General features: G+C 49.5%; 6 protein-coding genes across 6 annotated transcripts; 2 read left to right on the forward strand and 4 right to left on the reverse strand.

The window, feature by feature from the left end:
• Positions 1-1,059: 1,059 nt before the first annotated feature.
• Positions 1,060-3,818, reverse strand: BCR38DRAFT_426158 (uncharacterized protein). The gene is made up of 3 exons (XM_040859746.1): positions 3,201-3,818; positions 1,308-3,122; positions 1,060-1,240 (listed from the first exon to the last, which is right to left on the reverse strand). The coding sequence occupies exons 1-2, from the start codon at positions 3,630-3,632 to the stop codon at positions 1,344-1,346; spliced, it is 2,211 nt and encodes a 736-aa protein (XP_040717758.1). The 5' UTR covers positions 3,633-3,818; the 3' UTR covers positions 1,060-1,240; positions 1,308-1,343.
• A 1,433-nt stretch (positions 3,819-5,251) lies between these two features.
• BCR38DRAFT_407145 (uncharacterized protein) lies at positions 5,252-6,279 on the forward strand (the record flags this gene model as incomplete). Its single annotated transcript, XM_040858132.1, has 5 exons — positions 5,252-5,416; positions 5,491-5,623; positions 5,945-5,967; positions 6,144-6,230; positions 6,277-6,279. The coding sequence occupies 5 exons, from the start codon at positions 5,252-5,254 to the stop codon at positions 6,277-6,279; spliced, it is 411 nt and encodes a 136-aa protein (XP_040717759.1).
• Positions 6,280-6,888: 609 nt separating this feature from the next.
• BCR38DRAFT_426164 (uncharacterized protein) lies at positions 6,889-7,983 on the forward strand. Its single transcript, XM_040859747.1, has 2 exons — positions 6,889-6,980; positions 7,026-7,983. The coding sequence occupies exon 2, from the start codon at positions 7,152-7,154 to the stop codon at positions 7,764-7,766; it is 615 nt and encodes a 204-aa protein (XP_040717760.1). The 5' UTR covers positions 6,889-6,980; positions 7,026-7,151; the 3' UTR covers positions 7,767-7,983.
• A 1,030-nt stretch (positions 7,984-9,013) lies between these two features.
• Positions 9,014-10,556, reverse strand: BCR38DRAFT_364385 (uncharacterized protein; the record flags this gene model as incomplete). The annotated part of the gene is made up of 2 exons (XM_040857217.1): positions 10,335-10,556; positions 9,014-10,255 (listed from the first exon to the last, which is right to left on the reverse strand). Coding segments are annotated over exons 1-2 (1,362 nt in total), but the record flags the coding sequence as incomplete, so codon positions are not given.
• Positions 10,557-11,966: 1,410 nt separating this feature from the next.
• On the reverse strand, positions 11,967-12,943 carry BCR38DRAFT_407148 (uncharacterized protein; the record flags this gene model as incomplete). Its single annotated transcript, XM_040858133.1, has 3 exons — positions 11,967-12,019; positions 12,084-12,338; positions 12,598-12,943. The coding sequence occupies 3 exons, from the start codon at positions 12,941-12,943 to the stop codon at positions 11,967-11,969; spliced, it is 654 nt and encodes a 217-aa protein (XP_040717762.1).
• A 906-nt stretch (positions 12,944-13,849) lies between these two features.
• On the reverse strand, positions 13,850-18,364 carry BCR38DRAFT_387517 (calcofluor white hypersensitive protein). The gene is made up of 5 exons (XM_040857509.1): positions 17,980-18,364; positions 17,697-17,864; positions 17,188-17,520; positions 17,011-17,137; positions 13,850-16,508 (listed from the first exon to the last, which is right to left on the reverse strand). The coding sequence occupies exons 1-5, from the start codon at positions 18,068-18,070 to the stop codon at positions 14,321-14,323; spliced, it is 2,907 nt and encodes a 968-aa protein (XP_040717763.1). The 5' UTR covers positions 18,071-18,364; the 3' UTR covers positions 13,850-14,320.
• Positions 18,365-18,416: the final 52 nt, after the last annotated feature.

Below are 18,416 nucleotides of genomic sequence, written 5' to 3' on the forward strand. Positions count from 1 at the left end.
TCAAAATAGCTCCCCGACGTCAATTTACGATGCTATCGATCAGTTTTCGAAAGGAGCGCGGAGTATTATGCATAAGATGGCTTTACTCCAAGCTGAGGTCGCGGAACTTCGAGAGGCAAATGCTCTAATTAGCAAGCGGCGCAGGGCCAAAAAAACACGAGTACGGCTTGGAGGATCACTTAATTCACAAGACGTACAAGATCTTCAAGATCAAAAGGACGTTGCGCAGCAAGTACAGCAGGAAATGCGTGGAAATAGCGCTGGATCAAATCGTTGTGGTTGCGAAATCGTGTTGAATTCCATGTTTTGCTAGTTGGCGTGACCCGTTCGGTTGGGTGACCCGTTCGCTTGTGGACTACGTTACCTACTTAATATAGTTTACGAAAAATATTTGGCACATACGACCATAGGTTATAGAGAACTCGGGATCCCGTCCGCTCTCCTATAGATAAACTGTAAACCGCTAGATTAGTAGTTAGGTAGGCGACTACTAGCGAATCCCTAGTGTTGTATGTTTTACTATTTTTAACATGTGAGGAAATATTACCGGAATCTTTTTATGCTCTAGCTTGAACGACATTGGAAGTTAACTGTATTTAGTGCCTCTTATCTGACTTGGAATTTGTCTGAGGCTTGTGTTCAGTCGTGACTGATCCCTACTAGTGTAACGTGAATGTACACCGAGCTGGCCATGACACCGAGCTGGCCGAGGACTAAAAAAATGCAATTACGGGAAGGAGAATCACTTATTTTCCAAGAAGGACAGGACCTACGGGACTCTGGGAGTTGGCGACGCAGATACAGCAAGAAGAGCGCCGAAATGGTGGTCGCGCAAAGCGTGTTGAAACGCGCCCGAGGCGCTGTGGTATTTGCAACGGGACTGGGCATAATGCGCGAACTTGTAAGATCGCATTGCCATCTTCTGAAGAGGAAGATCCAGAGAGTTTCAATTGATTTACGGCGTTGTGGTTTTACTATCGTAAAATTTCTATGCGAGGTTATGTAAGGGTGGCCAGCTCGGTGTACATTCACGTTAGGGCTAAAGATCAGTGCCGATACGTATACTTGGAGTGGATTACTCGTAATTACTGCACTATGAGATTAGATGAATCGTAGCGTATTATATACTATTTCAGCTAGCCGTACTACGTTCTCTTTTCCCTAGACTCTACTAAACCCCGAAGTAGTATATTGTGAGTGAATACGTACCTTAAGTAGGCGCCGTAGTTTGAATACTAACCCCTGCTGACTGTCCCCTCGAAATGAACTAATCTACTTATTCCTGACCCCTACCTGAAATTCCTAACCCCTGCTGACTGTCCCCTCGAAATGAACTAATCTACTTATTCCTGACCCCTACCTGAAATTCCTAACCCCTGCTGACTGTCCCCTCCCATCATTACACGTTTCCGGCCAAGTATCTCAAGAATATCTTCTTCCGATTTTCTCTTTTTACCCATCTTAGACAACTTCGACAATCGTTTATGTTTGACGACTGGTCGGAGGGCGGCAAGGTTAAAGTCGACGAGCATAACGCGCTGGCGCTCCCAGTTCCAGAGTATGTTAGGCTCGCGCTCATCATTATGATCCACCCCCTCGCCCCACACGGCTCGCGACGAGCGCTTCCGCTCCGTCGCTAAGTCCGGCACGTTTACATCCGCTGCCACCTCGCCGGCCCACGACATCAACATCATGTGAACGACACAGGCCCCGCCGGGGAGGACATAACCCCAGGGCCTGGCCAGGTTGATGATCCCTAGGTACACCGGGACCACCTCGCCTTGAAGCCTTTCAAGCTGCGAATAAACCACGCTCTCATGTTGCAAATATTCAAAATGGACCGACTGCGTCCCCTTGCCGACGAATGTGTAGCCATACTGCGCTAGTTCAACCTTGAAGAGTGCCCCTATCGCCCCAATTTTGCCTTGGAGACCGTAAGGGTCTAGTGCGACGCAGTCTCGATACGGGTTTCGGCGTAGCCGTTCCCCAACTAGGGAAGTAAGTTTGCTAGCGTTAATAGGGTGTCGAGTGCTGCTTGCGGCGGTGCGATGTAAGGACACGTTAGGGCAATTCTCGTCAAGATCCAATCCTCTCTTAAGACCTAATAAGCAAGCCTGCGTACAGTATTGCCTAGTAGGTGGAGAATCAGAGTCTGATGACGTCCCCTGATTATCGTCCTCGGAGCTGCTGGTCGACGGCCCTTCCTTCCGCTTGTTCGCACCGGTGCTTCCCGGCATTCTTGGCAGAGCTCGGGAGGGGCCGTCGTCTTCGTCCTCGTCATCGTCCTCGTCATCTCTTCGAATCGCCGTAGCGTCTTGGCAGGTCGATCTTGATCGTAAGGAGAATTTTCGAGCCGTGAGTTGTATGTTCGACTCATCCTCATCCTCATATAATGACCCAGCTGTTACCTGCGATGATGGCGCCGGTGATGAAGAATCCATGTTCTCAGCCTTGACATATTCCTCCGCTTCCTTGTAAGGTTTCGGCCAAATTTGTAGTTCTGATTTTGCTTTCTCGACAGCTTTGTTAAGCGCAGGTCCTTGGAGAGCGTCGGATCTAAGAGCCAAGAGGCAGAAGCTTGCTAGTTGAGCTACTGCGGTATAGGATTCCTTAAAATCTCTATTTCGGCCAGTCGCTTCTTCATCTGGCACACAAAGGTGATAGTATAATGTCCGTAGATCGTCTTGTCTGATATGAAGGAAAACTAAGGATTTGCCGGCTGTGATATAGCCATACGCAACCCCACGTTGAACCATATAATCAGACACCTGTGTCAAAGCCATAGCAACTTGTTTATCCGCCTTATCTCGGCCGTTTAGTTCAGGATCCGTTTTGGTTGTATCCAAGTTAACCCGTTGAACGACCTCCATAAATAGCTTCTCCTTGATAAGAGCTGACTTGAGATCTTCGACCGTAAGTTTATGAGCCGCCTTGTAGTCGTAAACGAAGACCAAATTCGGGTCACCTCCCAGGTGCTTGCGGATGCCCAGCCCGTCAGGGTAGCTTGGCTTCTCGAATTTCTGCTCGGACGCGACTCGTTTGCTTGGTCCAGATCGCCGTCGGCGCCCCTGTATTTCTTGGCCCTGCTCCGAATCTCCGGTCTGATCGACGTTGCCCTGCCGCTTCAATTCGCGGCTATTGTTACTGAATCATAGCTCGGTGAAGTTGAACGTCCTGCATATGTAGGGATCGGCTTCGACTAGCTTCTGGAATATCTCGCATACAGGTGATTCGATCGCAACTTTCTCGAAAATGTCGATGTCTTTTTCGATAGCTACCGGAGCCCGGCAGGCGACCTTCTTTTGATAGCGGGTAGCAATCGATGGAGTAAGTAATCTCTTGTCACCAAAGGCCCTGTTGATCTCGTCGAAATGGTCTCGCTGGAGGTCGGTAAAGTCGCTCCAACGACGAAGCCACATGGGGTAGCGCTTGTCATCGACTCTTGTGGCATGTCCAGTGGAAGATAAGGACTTGTCGGCGATCCGGAGAGCTTTGAAAATGTGAAAGTGGCAGTCGTGTAGATACTCTCCCAGCGTGGTCTCTTGGACCTGGAGCCTGAGCTGTTCCTCTCGCGCCTTTGCTTGTTCTAGCTCATGCCGGAGTCGCTCGATTTCTCCAAGATGTTCAGACATGGCAAGAACCGATGGGATGTGCAGACTTCGATCAGTCTCACGTACGTCGATTTCAAGATGAAGGGGAAATGGGAGTCATCCGGTAATGGCAATGCTGCGAAAGGCAAAAATGACCCCTCGGACACCACGTGATTTATCGAGGCTTGAAAATTATGGGTACTTTTTCAGGCACCAACTTCTTTGCTCTATGACAAACACCGACTCCTGCTTCTGCTATCATCACTTCACCAACAGCAATCCACTCCAATGTCGTCAACATGGCATCTGGAGGCAATTGCAGGGCGCTGCGGCTGCCAATGACAACAACGCAGGCGTATCGACTACGCGCTGCGCAGTAGCTCACGGCCTCTCTCTCGGCCTCTCTCGGCGGCGTGAACTACACGACTCCATACGACGCCGTGGTCGGCTATTGCTCCACGATTTCGGATGCGACCAAAGAACGTCCCGGCGATGTCGACTTTGCCCTCCGCGCTGTTCAAAGCTATCTGCGATTGTTTGACGGCTAGAAGCTGTTGAATCCGAATGCTGGAGAAGAGCCTAAAGTCTCGGCTGTGCAGATTCTCATCGACGATGCCAGCATTCCGATGCGGCCTCAGTTCGGTAAGCGTGCAACCTTGATTGAGTTTTCATCTCGTCACATATCAACTGACTTTTATTTGTAGCAGATTGGGGTCCCAAGAACACCGGCGTGGAGCTGCCCGAGCGAGTCGAGGGTCAGAATGCCATCCGTTTTACCTTCCGCGATTTGAACAACAACAACCTGGTCGACGAGCTTATTCCAGAGGCGGCCTATAACGTCCTGTGCTTTGGGATTAACAAGCCCGGTGCTACGGAGGGTGAGTCCGCATTCTATCTCCGCGTTGGCTCGGCACCTCATAATTAGGCAGAGGACCTAAGTTTGAAATGGAGCAAGGAATGAATGGTTTCGGTTGCCATGAATACTCTGTTGGTAGCTACATACTGCATGCTCAAAACAACCCCTGGTGCTCTCTTCCCATCGGTAGGTGGCTGTGACTTGCCAGATAAAGAGGAAGTTCCTAAATCTGCCTCATATGTAAAGGCTGACAGTGGTGGAAGTTTCGGGAAGGTATAGAATATCCTAGGGCTCTGGTTTGCTGCCAAATTTCCCATTTACTTGACGTAGCATCGCCATCAAGTGGGTGCACCGCCTGCCCCCTCATGATCTATCAGGTCATCAACCCAGGGATCACATTGGGTCAAGGATGCTGTTGGTCCTAGTGCTGCAACCAGTAACACGTCGTCGAGATCATCCAGGCCTTCACTCTATACTGGGAGCGCCTTGGGTCATTAATCCACCTAAGGAAACTAGCAGACATTCCAAAGGGTATTATCATTCAGACTGTAGACCACCTAGCTATATTTCCATCTTGGATATTTATGGAAGGCAATCCACCCCTAGCGTCCTCCGTACCAGACAGGTTAGTTTGGTGTAGCTTTAAAAACGTAGAGAGATTCGCTCCTCATGTGGCGAGGGATGTGCTAGGATCCTAGTCGGTCGATCCGAAAGGCTCTCCTGATTAGAAGCCCCCTATAAAGCACAATGTCCCCTATGCTTGCCCCCCCTTTCTCTTAACTTTCTTGGCTGATTTTAACGCAAAATGGCTTCTCTTGCACGTACGGCTAGCGGCCAGCCAGGTTTTAGCCTGTCTGAGCCTACCACAGAGCACAATCACGGGGACAAAGAACCTGACAACCACGATACAAGCCATGCCGACATCGAGCTGCCATGGAATTCCTTATTTGATCCACTCGTCTACCCACCCGTAAGTCCGACTGAGAAGAACAGTATCACCCGGTATCAGCAATATGAAAATGCTTCCTCGCAATGCCGTCCCAGGCGTACCACAAGGCAGACATAGAAAGTGAAGGAGGCGGGGTCATGGAAAGATATCCTGAAAAGAGCAGGCCGTTCATCCTCTGTCCAGAAGAGGAGACCTATAAGTCTTTTCAAGGTCACCAAAACCCAACAGGTAAGTGAAAACACCTTAATGTAATAACACGTGTATACACCTCATCTCTGACATTGCCAAAGTCCTAGTTGCAAGAGTTTTCTCGCGTGACGAAAGTAGACAAGAAAGAGCATAAGGTAGTTTCAAAGCCTTAATTATGATAGTAGACAACCACCGTTTCTTTTCAGGCCTTGAGGAGGACCTACGGGAGTGCTTTGGAATTCAAAGCTGTATACCACTTAAGCTATTTGGATTGGGAGAAAATTTTCATATGATGAGATATATTGACTAAAAACCTGCTTTAGACTTAGCCAGGAAAAGACTATTGCTGTGACAGTATAGAACTCATTTATGACATCGAACTTGTAAGCATCTGTTTCTCATTACCGGCGAAGTTCAGGTCTAGGCCCTCCTCGATCACGACCGTCCCATTCTGAACGCCCGATAAGATCTGAACATCCATACAACTCATATAAACTTCTATTCGGCCTTGAGAGATCGTATCGGTAGAGATAGTCGGCCATTCCTAAACCTAGTACAGCGTATAGTTATCACGAATGCTCGTAGAAAGTCGCAAATCGTTCTAGCACCACAGATCAGCGCCCTGAGGGTTCATAAGGGCCTTAAAGTAAGTTTCCTGGCGTGCCGAAGGAATTAGCTCATAATTGATCTAGTAACATCTACCGTCGTCGAAAGACCGGGTGGCCAAAAGCACACCACCCCTTTTATCCCCTCCCGTTCTAGACCTATCCTAGACGCGGTGGATAGAAAGGAGACGATCATACTCAGAAGGTGATGAGGTGCCATAAATCCATACCGTAGAGTTTCTAGGCTTATTCTCCCAAAGAGTGACATGTCCGTTCTCTTGATATTGCAATGCTATGAAGTCGCCCGGCCACGCCTTTTTAATAGAGGGTGACCTATGTTGAATTTACTAACGGCCTGCTGGGTGTCCCGACAAATAGGATCGGAAGGCAGAATGCCCAGACTGGCATTCTGGCCGGGAGGCGGGAGTAGATACTATTGTTTTAAATCACTGAATGCTGGATCAAGTCGCGAAATGGCGCCACGCATAAATCCCACATCTCCGATCATGGTTCCATTCAAACTGATGGGCCCTAGCAAACGGTAGAATCAAGAAAAAGATAGTTACGAACATTGTCAGACCTTATAACTACCAAAAATACCTCATTCTATAGCGAGTGGGTCCCTCGTCTTTTGACGGTCAATTTGGTCCAATAAACATATTGAATGTTTTTTTTTTCTTTTTTTACATTTTCTCATGAGTTTACGAGCATTTCTAGAAGGGAATTGATACAGACGCGGAATCTCTCAGACGCGGAATTTTTGCCAACTCTCATTGGTTCAATTTTAACTGGTAAGACACTTAGATTCTGCCAGCCTTTCCTAATGTACTGCCTAGAGATCCACCTTATCGGTACAGCTACTACTACCTTATGCGTCGCGAGGCTATTCGCGAAGTAGCTACTACGATCCCTTCTATTCTTAGGAATCCAAATATCTCTACGTATCAGATATTTAGATTCCTATGCCCTCTACCATGTCCCAGCCCACAGCACAGCGTCGTGCACGAAGCCCCAGTAGCAGCAGTCAATCGCGTCCCTCAAAGCGACAGCGTTGTCATCGATCCAACGATTCCCCGCGACCCCCTTCATCCTCAAGTGGCGGCACAAGCATCGGCACAAGCATCGGTAAATACTACGGAATTGGCGATAAAGAGAGTCTCGATAATATCTTCGCCTCGTTCCCGCAGACCTTTACAACAGTACCCGAGCCCCATGGCTCCCGTGGGCGTTATCAGCCGTTATGGGAGCTGCGTAATGATCACGAAATTTACCTCTCTAACGACCTCCTACCCAATAATCGGGATCACCAACGAGTCCGTACGCCGATCCCTGGCCCCGAGTCTCACATACCTCCTCCGGGGAGCAGAAACAGGTCGACTTTAACAAGGCTCGCGCAGCAGGCTAGACAGGAAGCCAGCGACGATCGATCTTATCGACAGACGCGAAGTCAGGTGGATACATTAGGTATTGGAAGAACAACAGGAACGCGTGCACGTGGGCGGCCGATGCAGCCTAGTATTCGGAGGCGGAGGAGTCAGTGGGAGATTTGTCTTAGTAGCGACGAGGAGATCTTGTGACGGTGACGGCCGTGTGACGCCGGTGTCACAACAGACCCCACCGACAGAGGACCTGAGGCACGGGCCATCTGAACGTGGGATTGAAGAATGTCAGATGAGAGCCAGGTAGTTGTAGTTTCTCTTTCCTTCCTTGTCTAGAATCGTGAAGTTAATATGGTACATTAGAGTGTCTTGACTCTTCAATTGTGCTTACCGTAACAGATCTTACCATATCGCACAAGGTCTAATAAGCAGTAATTAAAGTAGGATTAAGCCCGCCTTTGCTAGACCTTTAGGAAAGTAAATACTTATATACTGCTAGATGTTTCCTTTCTAATGGGTCGCGAATACGCTGGCTGCGCCAACAGGTATTAAATGCGTTGGTGTGTTGACCGCCTTCTATTTTGAGCGTTGTTAAGGTGTGTCGACTTACCGCCTTTGTGCAGATGTATTTGTGGGGCTTAGCCAATAAGAGTGCGTAAAAAATTCCGCGTCTGAGAGATTCCCTTCTAGAAATACAAATCAAGATAAAAAGGTTTATATAATGTACTGTCAATTCTGTCATAGCTGCAGCAAGCCGAAAATCGACAACGACGATACATGTGCTATTCACGGCGTGGACGGAGGCCGGATTTGGACGAGGCCAAAAGCTGCATTAGTCAATCAACAAGCCACAAGCCACGTTGGTTTGCGACTGTCGAAAGAAACCGTTTCTATTTGAAATCCGTTTTCTTTGCTTAACCGTGAATAAATAGTCCCAGCTCCGGCTTCTCAGGACACGTTACTGAAACTGGACTGAGCCGAGCCTGAGTAAAAGCGGGATGCCATGAACCACCACAATATTCGTATATTTGTCTGAGACCTACTTAGGTCATCAAGATATAGGTTGAATTGAATAATAACGCTCTTTCTTTTTGGTTAATATAACACCCTACTTTAGTTATCAAACCATCACCTTCAACCCGTCTATGTCATACCCTATACTCATTCAGTGACATCATGATCCTGTGACCCAGACGACTGATGTTAGGTTTGCTAGCAACTTGTAAGAATCACTAACCGCAAAGCTCCCAGTATTGGCGTCTGCTGTTTCGTCCTCCACGTCTCTGGAGTCACATTTCTTTTAATCTCTTTATTGAAAGTAAGTCCCGGCCCTATGCATAGTAAAAGCTCGCATGAGTCATTCGTATCCGTCGTGAATAACCCCCAAGCATTCAAATAACAGTGCTCAAAAACTCGCCTTGCACCTTTAACTTAGCCCAAGTCCTCGGATTCAGCGCGCCACTCAACCAATAATTCCCTCCATGGTCCTTCCCCAGCACAATCACAGCATTCCTAAACTGACTATTCTCACTCAAGGACTCACAGTGATGATACGAAATCTTCCCGCTAGGCGTAACCCTCCTCTTGGATGTATCCCCCGTCCTCACAACCGCAGGACTAAAGTCAATCACGTCAAAGAACCGCGCTTTCTGCCAATTCGTAAAAACGACCATCATAGCATCCGGCTCGGACACAACTAGAAATTTTCCCGTTCTATCGAGCTCCTGGCGCATCAGGTGGATGAATGCCATGAGCTGCGCCTCGGTCGACTGCGTAGCGATGGACTCACGAATCTTGGCAGCGATGACACCTAACGACAAATTACTGGCTTCCGACGCAGACAACAAAGTCACAGCGCCAAAGGCGAGGTTCTGCACGTATGCACTCCCCTCAGCAAAAACAGACTTTAGCCGACTGCGGACTTCGATCACATTGTATACCGTCAGGGGGCGAGGACGGGACTGCGCGCGGGCAATGAGTAGGGTCAGGTACGTGATGAGGACATCCCCCTCGCTGACGAAGGGGATTTCAGATTTCTCGCCGACTTGTTTCTCTAGGTCTTGTTTGGCTTGGGCTTGCAGAGTCTGTAAGAGAGAGGAGGGGATGCAGATGGTGCGAGTTTCGACGTTGGGGCGACGGAATTTGTCCCAGAGACTGCGCAGGGTGAAGTGGAAGAGTTTGAGGCCTTTGAGTTGTTTGGAGGCGAGGAGATACGGCTCCTCGGTGGCTTTTGCAGCTTTTTCGGGTTCGGACCCGAGGCCGAGGCTGGCTGCTGGATCCGAGGTGCCGCCTGACATGGGCGGGACTTGGTGTATCTTCCCCGCTAGGACCGCCGACCAGGCACGCACGCACATGTGTGTTCCCATGCCGTCGAAGAGGGTGTGGGGCCCCACAAGGTGGACGAGTGTGGCGTTGGTAAATGAGGTGACGTGCAGAGATAGCTGTGGGCAGTCGCTGTATAGCAGATCCTCGACGGTTCTGGGAGTACCTTCCCTCACAGCAAGGGGGAGGAACTTGTCGCTGCCTAGGGACATGGTTGGTTTATGACTGTCCAACGTCGCCTTGGGGAGCTGGCTGGCAAGGGGGTGGTCTCCGATGGGCACAGTGAAGGTAACGTGTGTGAAGCGTACTGCTGGGCGTTCAGGGGTGAACTCTTTGGGGATATGAAGTTCGAGTTTTTTGGATTCCTGCAGATGAAAGAAATCAGATTCTTTCTGTTCACACAGAGGGTAAATTAATCAGTGCTGGATGGAAAACGTGACGAACATTCATCCTCAAACGGCCGCCCAGTTTCCTCCAGCCATCAATTTCAATTAACCGCCATAGTGAGTCGTTGAGCTTGCTGGCGTTGAGCACGTCGTCGAAGCGCAGTGTCCACACCATCATGAACTTAAACACATCGACATTATCCCAAAATCCCAATGGCAAGATTTCGTCGGTCTCCACTCGTGGCGGACATGCTGGATGGGTCTTTGCTCCTGAGAAGCAATTGAATTTGGGCAACATCTTCACAAGAGGACTTTCGTGGGATACGCAGGTAATGGCTCTGTTTGATAAATCTGTTTTCACAATGACTCATACACACAATTATTCAGAGGAGATACATTTACTATATATGTTTTCAGAGCTGGTGTTAAAGGTATCAAGACAAGTTTGTCGGAGTGCTCGGCTGTGATAGATTGAGCTACTCCGGGATATATGCTATCCAGCACGGGCTGAAGGCATCCGCAGACACTTGAGGACATCAGATGAAGTCTACCGTCCGCTAAAGCTAAGGACACATACGGGTGATGGAGCCGCCGAACGTAAAAGCCCTCATCTCAAGTCTTGTTGTTTCGAACGCGAATATTTCTCGAGGTGAGCCTACCCATCGCTCGTATAGGGAGTGAAGTCATGAATCTATGGGATGAGGAGCTATATGGCCAAAAGACCCTTAGATACAGTGAGCACACAGACGGACCCTTAAAGATCGGCAATTGACGTAGCTCGCAGATTTCATATTCATGACTCGACTATGCAGAGCCAAACTAAACCTTGCTGCAGAGCCAAACCTTGCTGCTTCAATAATTCAGAAACTACTCCATATGGGCCGGCTCATGATGATTCTTTTACAGATACTCTTGAGATAGGGTGATTCTGAGTTTCCTATGCCAGACTGAATCAATTTCACAACAAGATACCTACACTTAAATACTTTGGAGTCTCACGCGGGTAATTCGCCCACAAGTCGGGACGAGTACTAACAAACTATTTCCATCAGATTGCTCACGGCGGGCGAATTTGCGAACCATCCGACAATGCTGAAGTTCTCTGTCGGTTCGGCCGAAAGCAGTGTATGATGGGAAATGTTCTGGAGCCGTTGCTTCCATAAAATGTGCTTGCATACTTCAATAAATGTTTTGTTTCCAGGATTCCCTTCGAACGGCTTTAGTCCGTATACAATGTACCTAACGCGCGTGATTAGTAAGGTGGGGTTTTCTATGTCCTCGGACAAAAATATACATAGGAGCTCAAATCGACATGTTATTATTCAAGTCAAGTCTACCTTCGCCTTATGCATAAACTTATCAATCTCTTCCCTAGACAAACCTGAAACATTTAACATATTCCACCTAATGCCGCGAAGTCCCTCGGCGAGGTTGGCCTGGGCGCATCGTCCGGCCAATTTCATGTTGATGTAAGTCGGCCAGAGGTTAAGGGGCATGTGTACTCTTTTTCTTCGACATCAACGACTGTAAGACATCGCTCAGGGCAGACACGAGGGAACTCGGCCCAGTTCTGAGGGATTGACGAGCCCGGCTTAGATGGAGCGGAGATGATCAATAAACGGAGAAGGTAACTGACGTCCAAATATGAGCAACCACTTTGTGTGTTGTTGTACTACCAATATATAGTGCCCTAAGCCACGGCGCCTTGAATGCAAATTTTGGACAAATGCTCAAGGGCAGTACCTGTGAATACACCAGCAGTGCAATATCTCCTTGGATCTAAACCCAATCAGCTCTTAAGCCTTACCGCAGTGACCGCAATCCATCGATGTGATCTCTATAGACTCGTCCTGGAATTCAATGTAGCACATCAGCTTAAAGTCGTTGAAAGCATGTCTCACCACTGTCTGAGGGCTATCGAAGCACGTGTAAACCAATTTGACGCGAAAATACGCATTCATCTTTGGCTTCATCTCGTTTGAACTCGCAGTTGGAGGCGCGTTGGGCGGCTGGATTTGGCTCCAGTCCATGCCAACTGCCTTGGAACTTGGACTCCGGTCAGCTGCGAGAGGTAAGTCAGGTAACAAAGTCTGTAGCTGCAAAATTTCAGGGACCACAGACATGATTCGATGGAGCAAATGCCCATCCCCGTCGAAAAATCCAACACGTATTCTGGATCCTTGGATATTGGGGCTAAATCAAAGTTTCCCGTTGAAAAGCAGCTTGAGTTTGGCGTGTTTCATATCCAAACGTCCTTGTTCGACCGTAAAAATGGGATAGTTTAGCCTGCGCAACCTCACCGCACAGTATAGTAGACTTACACCATATTTTGGCAAGAAAAGAATTGCCTTTCTTGTCGGCATGGTACATTATATCAAACTCGTCCAGAACGGCGGCTTCCTCAAGGACTGATTCACCGCTTTTGACTCTCAAGAACTCTTCAGAATTGTGAAAGCTATAGACCTCAAAGCTTTCCGGCACAACGAAGGCCCCGTAATTTTCCGTTATAACGAAATCCTGGTGCTGGTGCTCGATAATAAAGATGTGTGGGTGAATTTCAGGGGCGGCGATAAGGGTGGACGGAAGGGGCGTGTTTTGGCGTAGTTGGATCATCTCTTCTTGGAGCATCTGCGATGAGAGAACCAGTATTTGCGGCAAGGAGACCATGATCCCAGTCCGCGGTGGCTTGGTAGGAGGGCTGGTCTTGGTTTGCAATTGTGGTACTCCCTGGACGTGACTGGCGTCTCAGGTCTAGTGCTTTTGGCTTATAGACTGATTGGACTGCAAGAATGCCGGGCAAGGGTCCGAACAACCTCACCATGCCAACCTGGTGAGCCAGGGTTGGCGTATATTTACACCAATACCCTCACTATTCTCCGGACTTTGGTTTACATTGCTAATCTCACCGGAGGGCCCTGGTTGGGCAACCTGGTTGGTTTATAGTTGCCAAGGCTCAAATAGCTATATTGACTGTGCTGGGGGTCCCTGACAGCCGTATTTTTTAGGTAGTTTGAAGTTGCTAGAGGTCCCTGCCAGCCCTGCAGGACCCCCTGTAAGGCTTGTTAGCTTGCAAATCTCTACAAAATGTCTGGTACTTTGAAACTGAGCTACCATCTTGGTATTCTTCTGACGCTTAAGCCTGCCCTTATGCTATGGAGGGTCTAATCGCCCCCACTCCCGGAGGCTCAAGAGCACCTTTCCCAGTGTTTCCGTGCCTTCACTTTCTCCGAACGCGGTAAGGACCTCTCATCATGGGCGTGAGCCTATGGCCATAATATCCAGGATATGAATGTGAACGGTTATTTTCATCTGCCGGTAGAATGGTCACTTCACAGCGGCCAAGCCTTGACGCCGGTATCATAAGCATGTGTCAAACACTACAAAGTTGGTATAGAGCCGGCTTAATAAGCCAGCTAGATACTCTGCTTGGGACCCTGACGGCCGAGAGAGTTATACAAAATAACTGGCTGGATGAACCGGACGAGGCTACAGAGGCTATAGCCAACTCCGCCAGCATGTTCCCGGGGGACCGAACCGGTGTGGTTAGCGATAGCTTCATCTCTTAGCAGTAAATCCAACCAAAAAGTCGCCAACCTCACCTAACCTCACCCGAATCACTGGTTGATCAACATCACCAGCGTTTTGCTTACTAATTTGATCACCTACCAACCAAGCTGAGTTCCCTCGTTGAGCGGCAGTTGTTTCTTTTGAACATAACAGTAGTCCCATGGCCACTCTCACTGAGTCGCCCAAACCCCCCGTCTATAACTGTTATCATATTGGCGGGAGTTGGGTCCACCCAAAAAAGTTCCAGTCCAGGGCAGAGCAGACTCATCGAGCCTCCCGTTAGGCCTTACCTACCATGCGTCGTGGTACGAGAAGGGATGGAAGCTGTGTACCTGCAGACATCATTGAGAAATCTGTTTTCATGGCACTAGTATTACACATCCACCATTCACTTTAATATATTTCAAAGCTGCATGCAGCATCACAAGTCATCCCCCACCTATTCATTATCATCAGTCCATCCTACCAACCACCCATTTACTCAGGTTTATAATACCACGGCTCATCGAATACGTGGTATCTATGCCCTCGTACCCCCTGCCCCCTGAACAAAGCCGGAAACCTCCAGCCCTCAGGCACCTGGTCTTCACTCACTCTGCGGTCGCGCAAGCGCTGGTCAGCCTCCATCCTCGCCACCCCGGCCTTTTCGCTCTCGCTACTTGGAACCACAAACTTGGCAAGTTGCAACTCTGTATCCGTGATGGTATGGCGACTGACACGTGCATAGCCTACCCGTTGCAGGTTCTTGTACAGAATGTACTCGCACCAGCGATCCCAATCACTTGGCTCGACGTCATGCATCCCACTGATGTCGCTGACATACGTGTTGTAGTTGCCCTTGAGCGGTTGCGTCACAAGGTAGCTGAGCAGGATACTGGGTCGGGGGCTTGATCCCATCAATTTCGCTAGGTACTCGCTCTGCAGCCGTCGATCTTCCGGGTCTTCCTCCTGCCCCGAATGGAACACAAAGACATCTACAAGCTCACCGTAACAGTCGAGCGTGGCGTGTATAGCGGGTGCTAGTTCACCGACGGGCGATGGTAACAAATGGTGCGTCGAGTTTACGATGGGGAACTTGCTGAGTAAGGCGGCGCCCCATGTGTGCTTGTTCGGTCCCGGGCCGTAGTCAACGTACATGCCGAGATCTTCCGCCAAGAACTGCGTCGTGTCTCGATTGCCCATGATGATGCGCTGAAGATCAGACTCCAACAGGCCGATGACGTCGACTTCGAGTTCCTTGATCAGATCACGCATGCGATACTCAGACGACCACATGTCATTATCAAGAGAAAAGTGAATCGTCCAGATGCCCGCGGTGAGCACGCGCGAATCGGCGTGATATGGCTGGTAGTCATTGGTCGGGAAACGGAAATAGGCAGAAGCAAGGAATAGGATATTTATGAGCCCCAGGGCAAACGTGTGATATTTGCGATGCTGGGATACGGAATAACGCCTGCGGTTTGTTGTGTTGCGGTGGAGGGAATTGAAAGACGTCAGGTTGAAGACCCCGCAGCCTATCAAGACCATCATGCTGGTCATGACCCAATCCGTGTGCTCGCGCACAAGAGGTCCGCCCGGCACGAACGCATAGGCAACAACCCAGACGTGAAAAAGGACCATAATGTTGTAGATGAAGAAGCCGAGGCCAAACGTCATTGCGGGGTTCTCCTTAGCAGCTGCTATAAGAAGTGGTCCGGCGACGGCCATCAGGTAAAATGCGATGGTGAGGGCGCCATAATAGCCAAACCAGCGGGGATATGATGTTAGAACGGCCGCTCCAATACAGCCGACGCCGTACGCAGACCAGGTGCTCACCAACTTAGGTCGGAGCACACCAGTCAAAAGACCAGCCGACATGGCCGCAACAGTAAACCATCCATGAGGAGCAGAAAGGGGTCCGCGGACAGGGTATCCGTCCCAAACCCACAATATCATGGTGCTTGTATCCGAGAGCAATGAGTGCATGCCAAAGAAAAGGCCACCGATACCGAGAGCAGCCAGGAAGGACGGAGCACCACCTTGCTTGTCATTCTTTCCAATCCCACTGTTCAACGGGGCCTTGCGGCTGAATCTCAAGGTAGCTAGTACGGCTAGGGCTAGACCGATATCATTCTTCCCGCCGTTCTCAGCATGCATTATGGGCCATATCGGGTTATTGGTCCACCAAGCAAACTTCGCAGTCGAGGACACGACCAAACCGACCGTCCACGCAAGTATCTTGGACTCGAGGCGGACTTCATGAACATTCGCGGAGAAGAGTGTGGCCGCCCATGAAAGACAGGCCATCCAAACCCCGAACCCGACGGTAAATAGCCGATAGACTGGGTCCTTAACAAGCCAGGCGAGAAGTCCTGACAGCGACAGCAAATGGCACGCCCGGAGGTTGTTTATGACCAGTGAACGAACAGGCTTGATACCCAGGAGCAACGGCGAGATTGTCGACATGACGAGTGCTTCGTAACCCGATATACCCATGTACCAGAGGGGAAAGTACCAGATGACGACGCCCAAGCTAGTGAGCATGGACCAGAATACGAAGCCATGGTAGACCTCAGCGGCAGTGTCAAAGGCTTCTCCCCAAGAAAACTTGGCGTCAAAGACACCGACTGTGGCTTTCGCCTTTTCTTTCTCTAGAACCATGGTCGAGACTGGCAGTTTGTTCTTTCTACAAGGTACTATTAGTACATGATCTCCAGACTCTGCTGAGCAGTAGCCGTACAGGCATCACACTCGCTCGGGCTGCTTCATCATATGTTTCCCATGCCTCCAAATATGTCGATGAAGACAAGCAGGCCAATAATCAAGGATTTGCGGCCAAGTTGGGTGCGGCACAGCGCAAAGAGCACGCCAGACATGGAGAATTCAGGTCAAAATAGAGTGCTGGCCGCTCGGGTAAGAAAACCTTGAAAGACGACTTGCGCAAGTTACTGAGTCCGGTGAAACTGCCTGGGGTCAGGGGCGCCCATGCTGCCTTCCGACTCTGATCGCACGAAAAGATCCCGGCCACATGATTGCGCTGAATGAGGTCTGTATGGACGTGTCTGCGCGTCGGTTTGGACAAAGGACCACGTTGATGAATGGAAGCAGGCGATGTGGTGTGGGCAACCAGCCCAAGCGAGTGTGCACGAATATCTGCTTAGAGCTATCGAGGAAGCCATTGAACGTACCCCTGACTTAGACCCCCGATATCTTTGATCACAATCTCAAATGTGCCAAAGTCGAGGGCTGTGACGGCATCGAAGGCGACATCAAACAATATCAACGACCATTCGAAGAAAGAATATGTTGTATAGGCTGAGGATGTCAGTTTGACCCTAAAAGACCGGTTGGCGTTGCTGACTTACCTCCGGCAATGCGATGAACCTTGTGCTGTATGAAGAAGTATATCATGCCGGGGATGGCACCGAAGAAGCCCCCAGCAAGGTACTTTCTGTACTTAATTGCTTTTGCATTGGGTGGACTCAATGTGATGCAGCCATATTTCCAGGGTATCGTCGCAAGTAAGTAGGATATCATGAAGATATCGTGCCAATCATGGTCATCCGTCGAGGTGACGTAGGTCCACCCCCCGCAGGTCAGAGTACGGAATAGACCCACGCCGGCAATGAATTTAGGGAGCGCTTTGCCTGGCTTCGCCGTCAAAAGATACCAAAGTCCTACTAGAGCGAATCTCGGACCTAGAGAGGCAAAATCAGCACAAATGCAAACTGGTGCTGTAGAGTGTTTCTAGCTGTAGGACATTTCGCTCGCAACTCAAGTGTCAAAAGCTAAAATGTCCAACCCCACGTTCGCGCGAGCGCATCTCTCGGCAGATCCATGGTCCAATATCCACACACGCCTTATAACAACATACCCGATGTGATGGCAATGAAAAACATGAAGAACGATCGTTCAGGGTAGCGGTCGCCGATCGTTGCCGATACCGACGGAAACCATTCGTCCGGGTAACCATAATGTTCGTTCTTGACGATCTTGTGATAGTGAAGCGAGATGCCGATGACAAGGGCACTTATGAAGGCAGCTGTACAAGCATGACCAGTTAGCTCAATTCAAATGAGAAGGCTCGAAGTAGAGTGTGTAGAGTGTTCTATGAGTTCAGTGGCAGGCCAGGTGTTGCCGAGTAGCATGGTACTGACTGTATGCGACAATGGTGTGTGCCCACGATATCCATTTCCCATTGAACGAGATGAGCGCCCCGCTAGGCTTGTCCTTGTATGTGGGCGCCATCACAGTAGCGACAATTGCTCAGAAAGCTCCCATTCAAGGCCTCGGCAGCATTATCATGACAACAAGGTAGGGGAACGGGAACAAGCGCGCAATGAGGAGGATGAATGTGTGAAGAGAGGGAATTGTTGTGATTTGCCGTAACGCCTGACAACTTGGTCAACTACAGTGTTTACATTGGCTCCGGGTGCCTCGGTGGTAATTGTTTGTTTAACTTCGAGGTGTATCCTTGTTCACGGATCCTTGCTTGCAGCCTCCGCACTGGTTTGGCGTCCACTATGGCGCTCGTCCATGATCAATCGCTTCCCCGCATGCGATAAGACAAGGCTCAGACGCTCCACAGAAAAGT

This window comes from Pseudomassariella vexata (genome assembly GCF_002105095.1).
Source record: "Pseudomassariella vexata strain CBS 129021 chromosome Unknown BCR38scaffold_4, whole genome shotgun sequence".
NCBI classification, from domain to species: domain Eukaryota; kingdom Fungi; phylum Ascomycota; class Sordariomycetes; order Amphisphaeriales; family Pseudomassariaceae; genus Pseudomassariella; species Pseudomassariella vexata.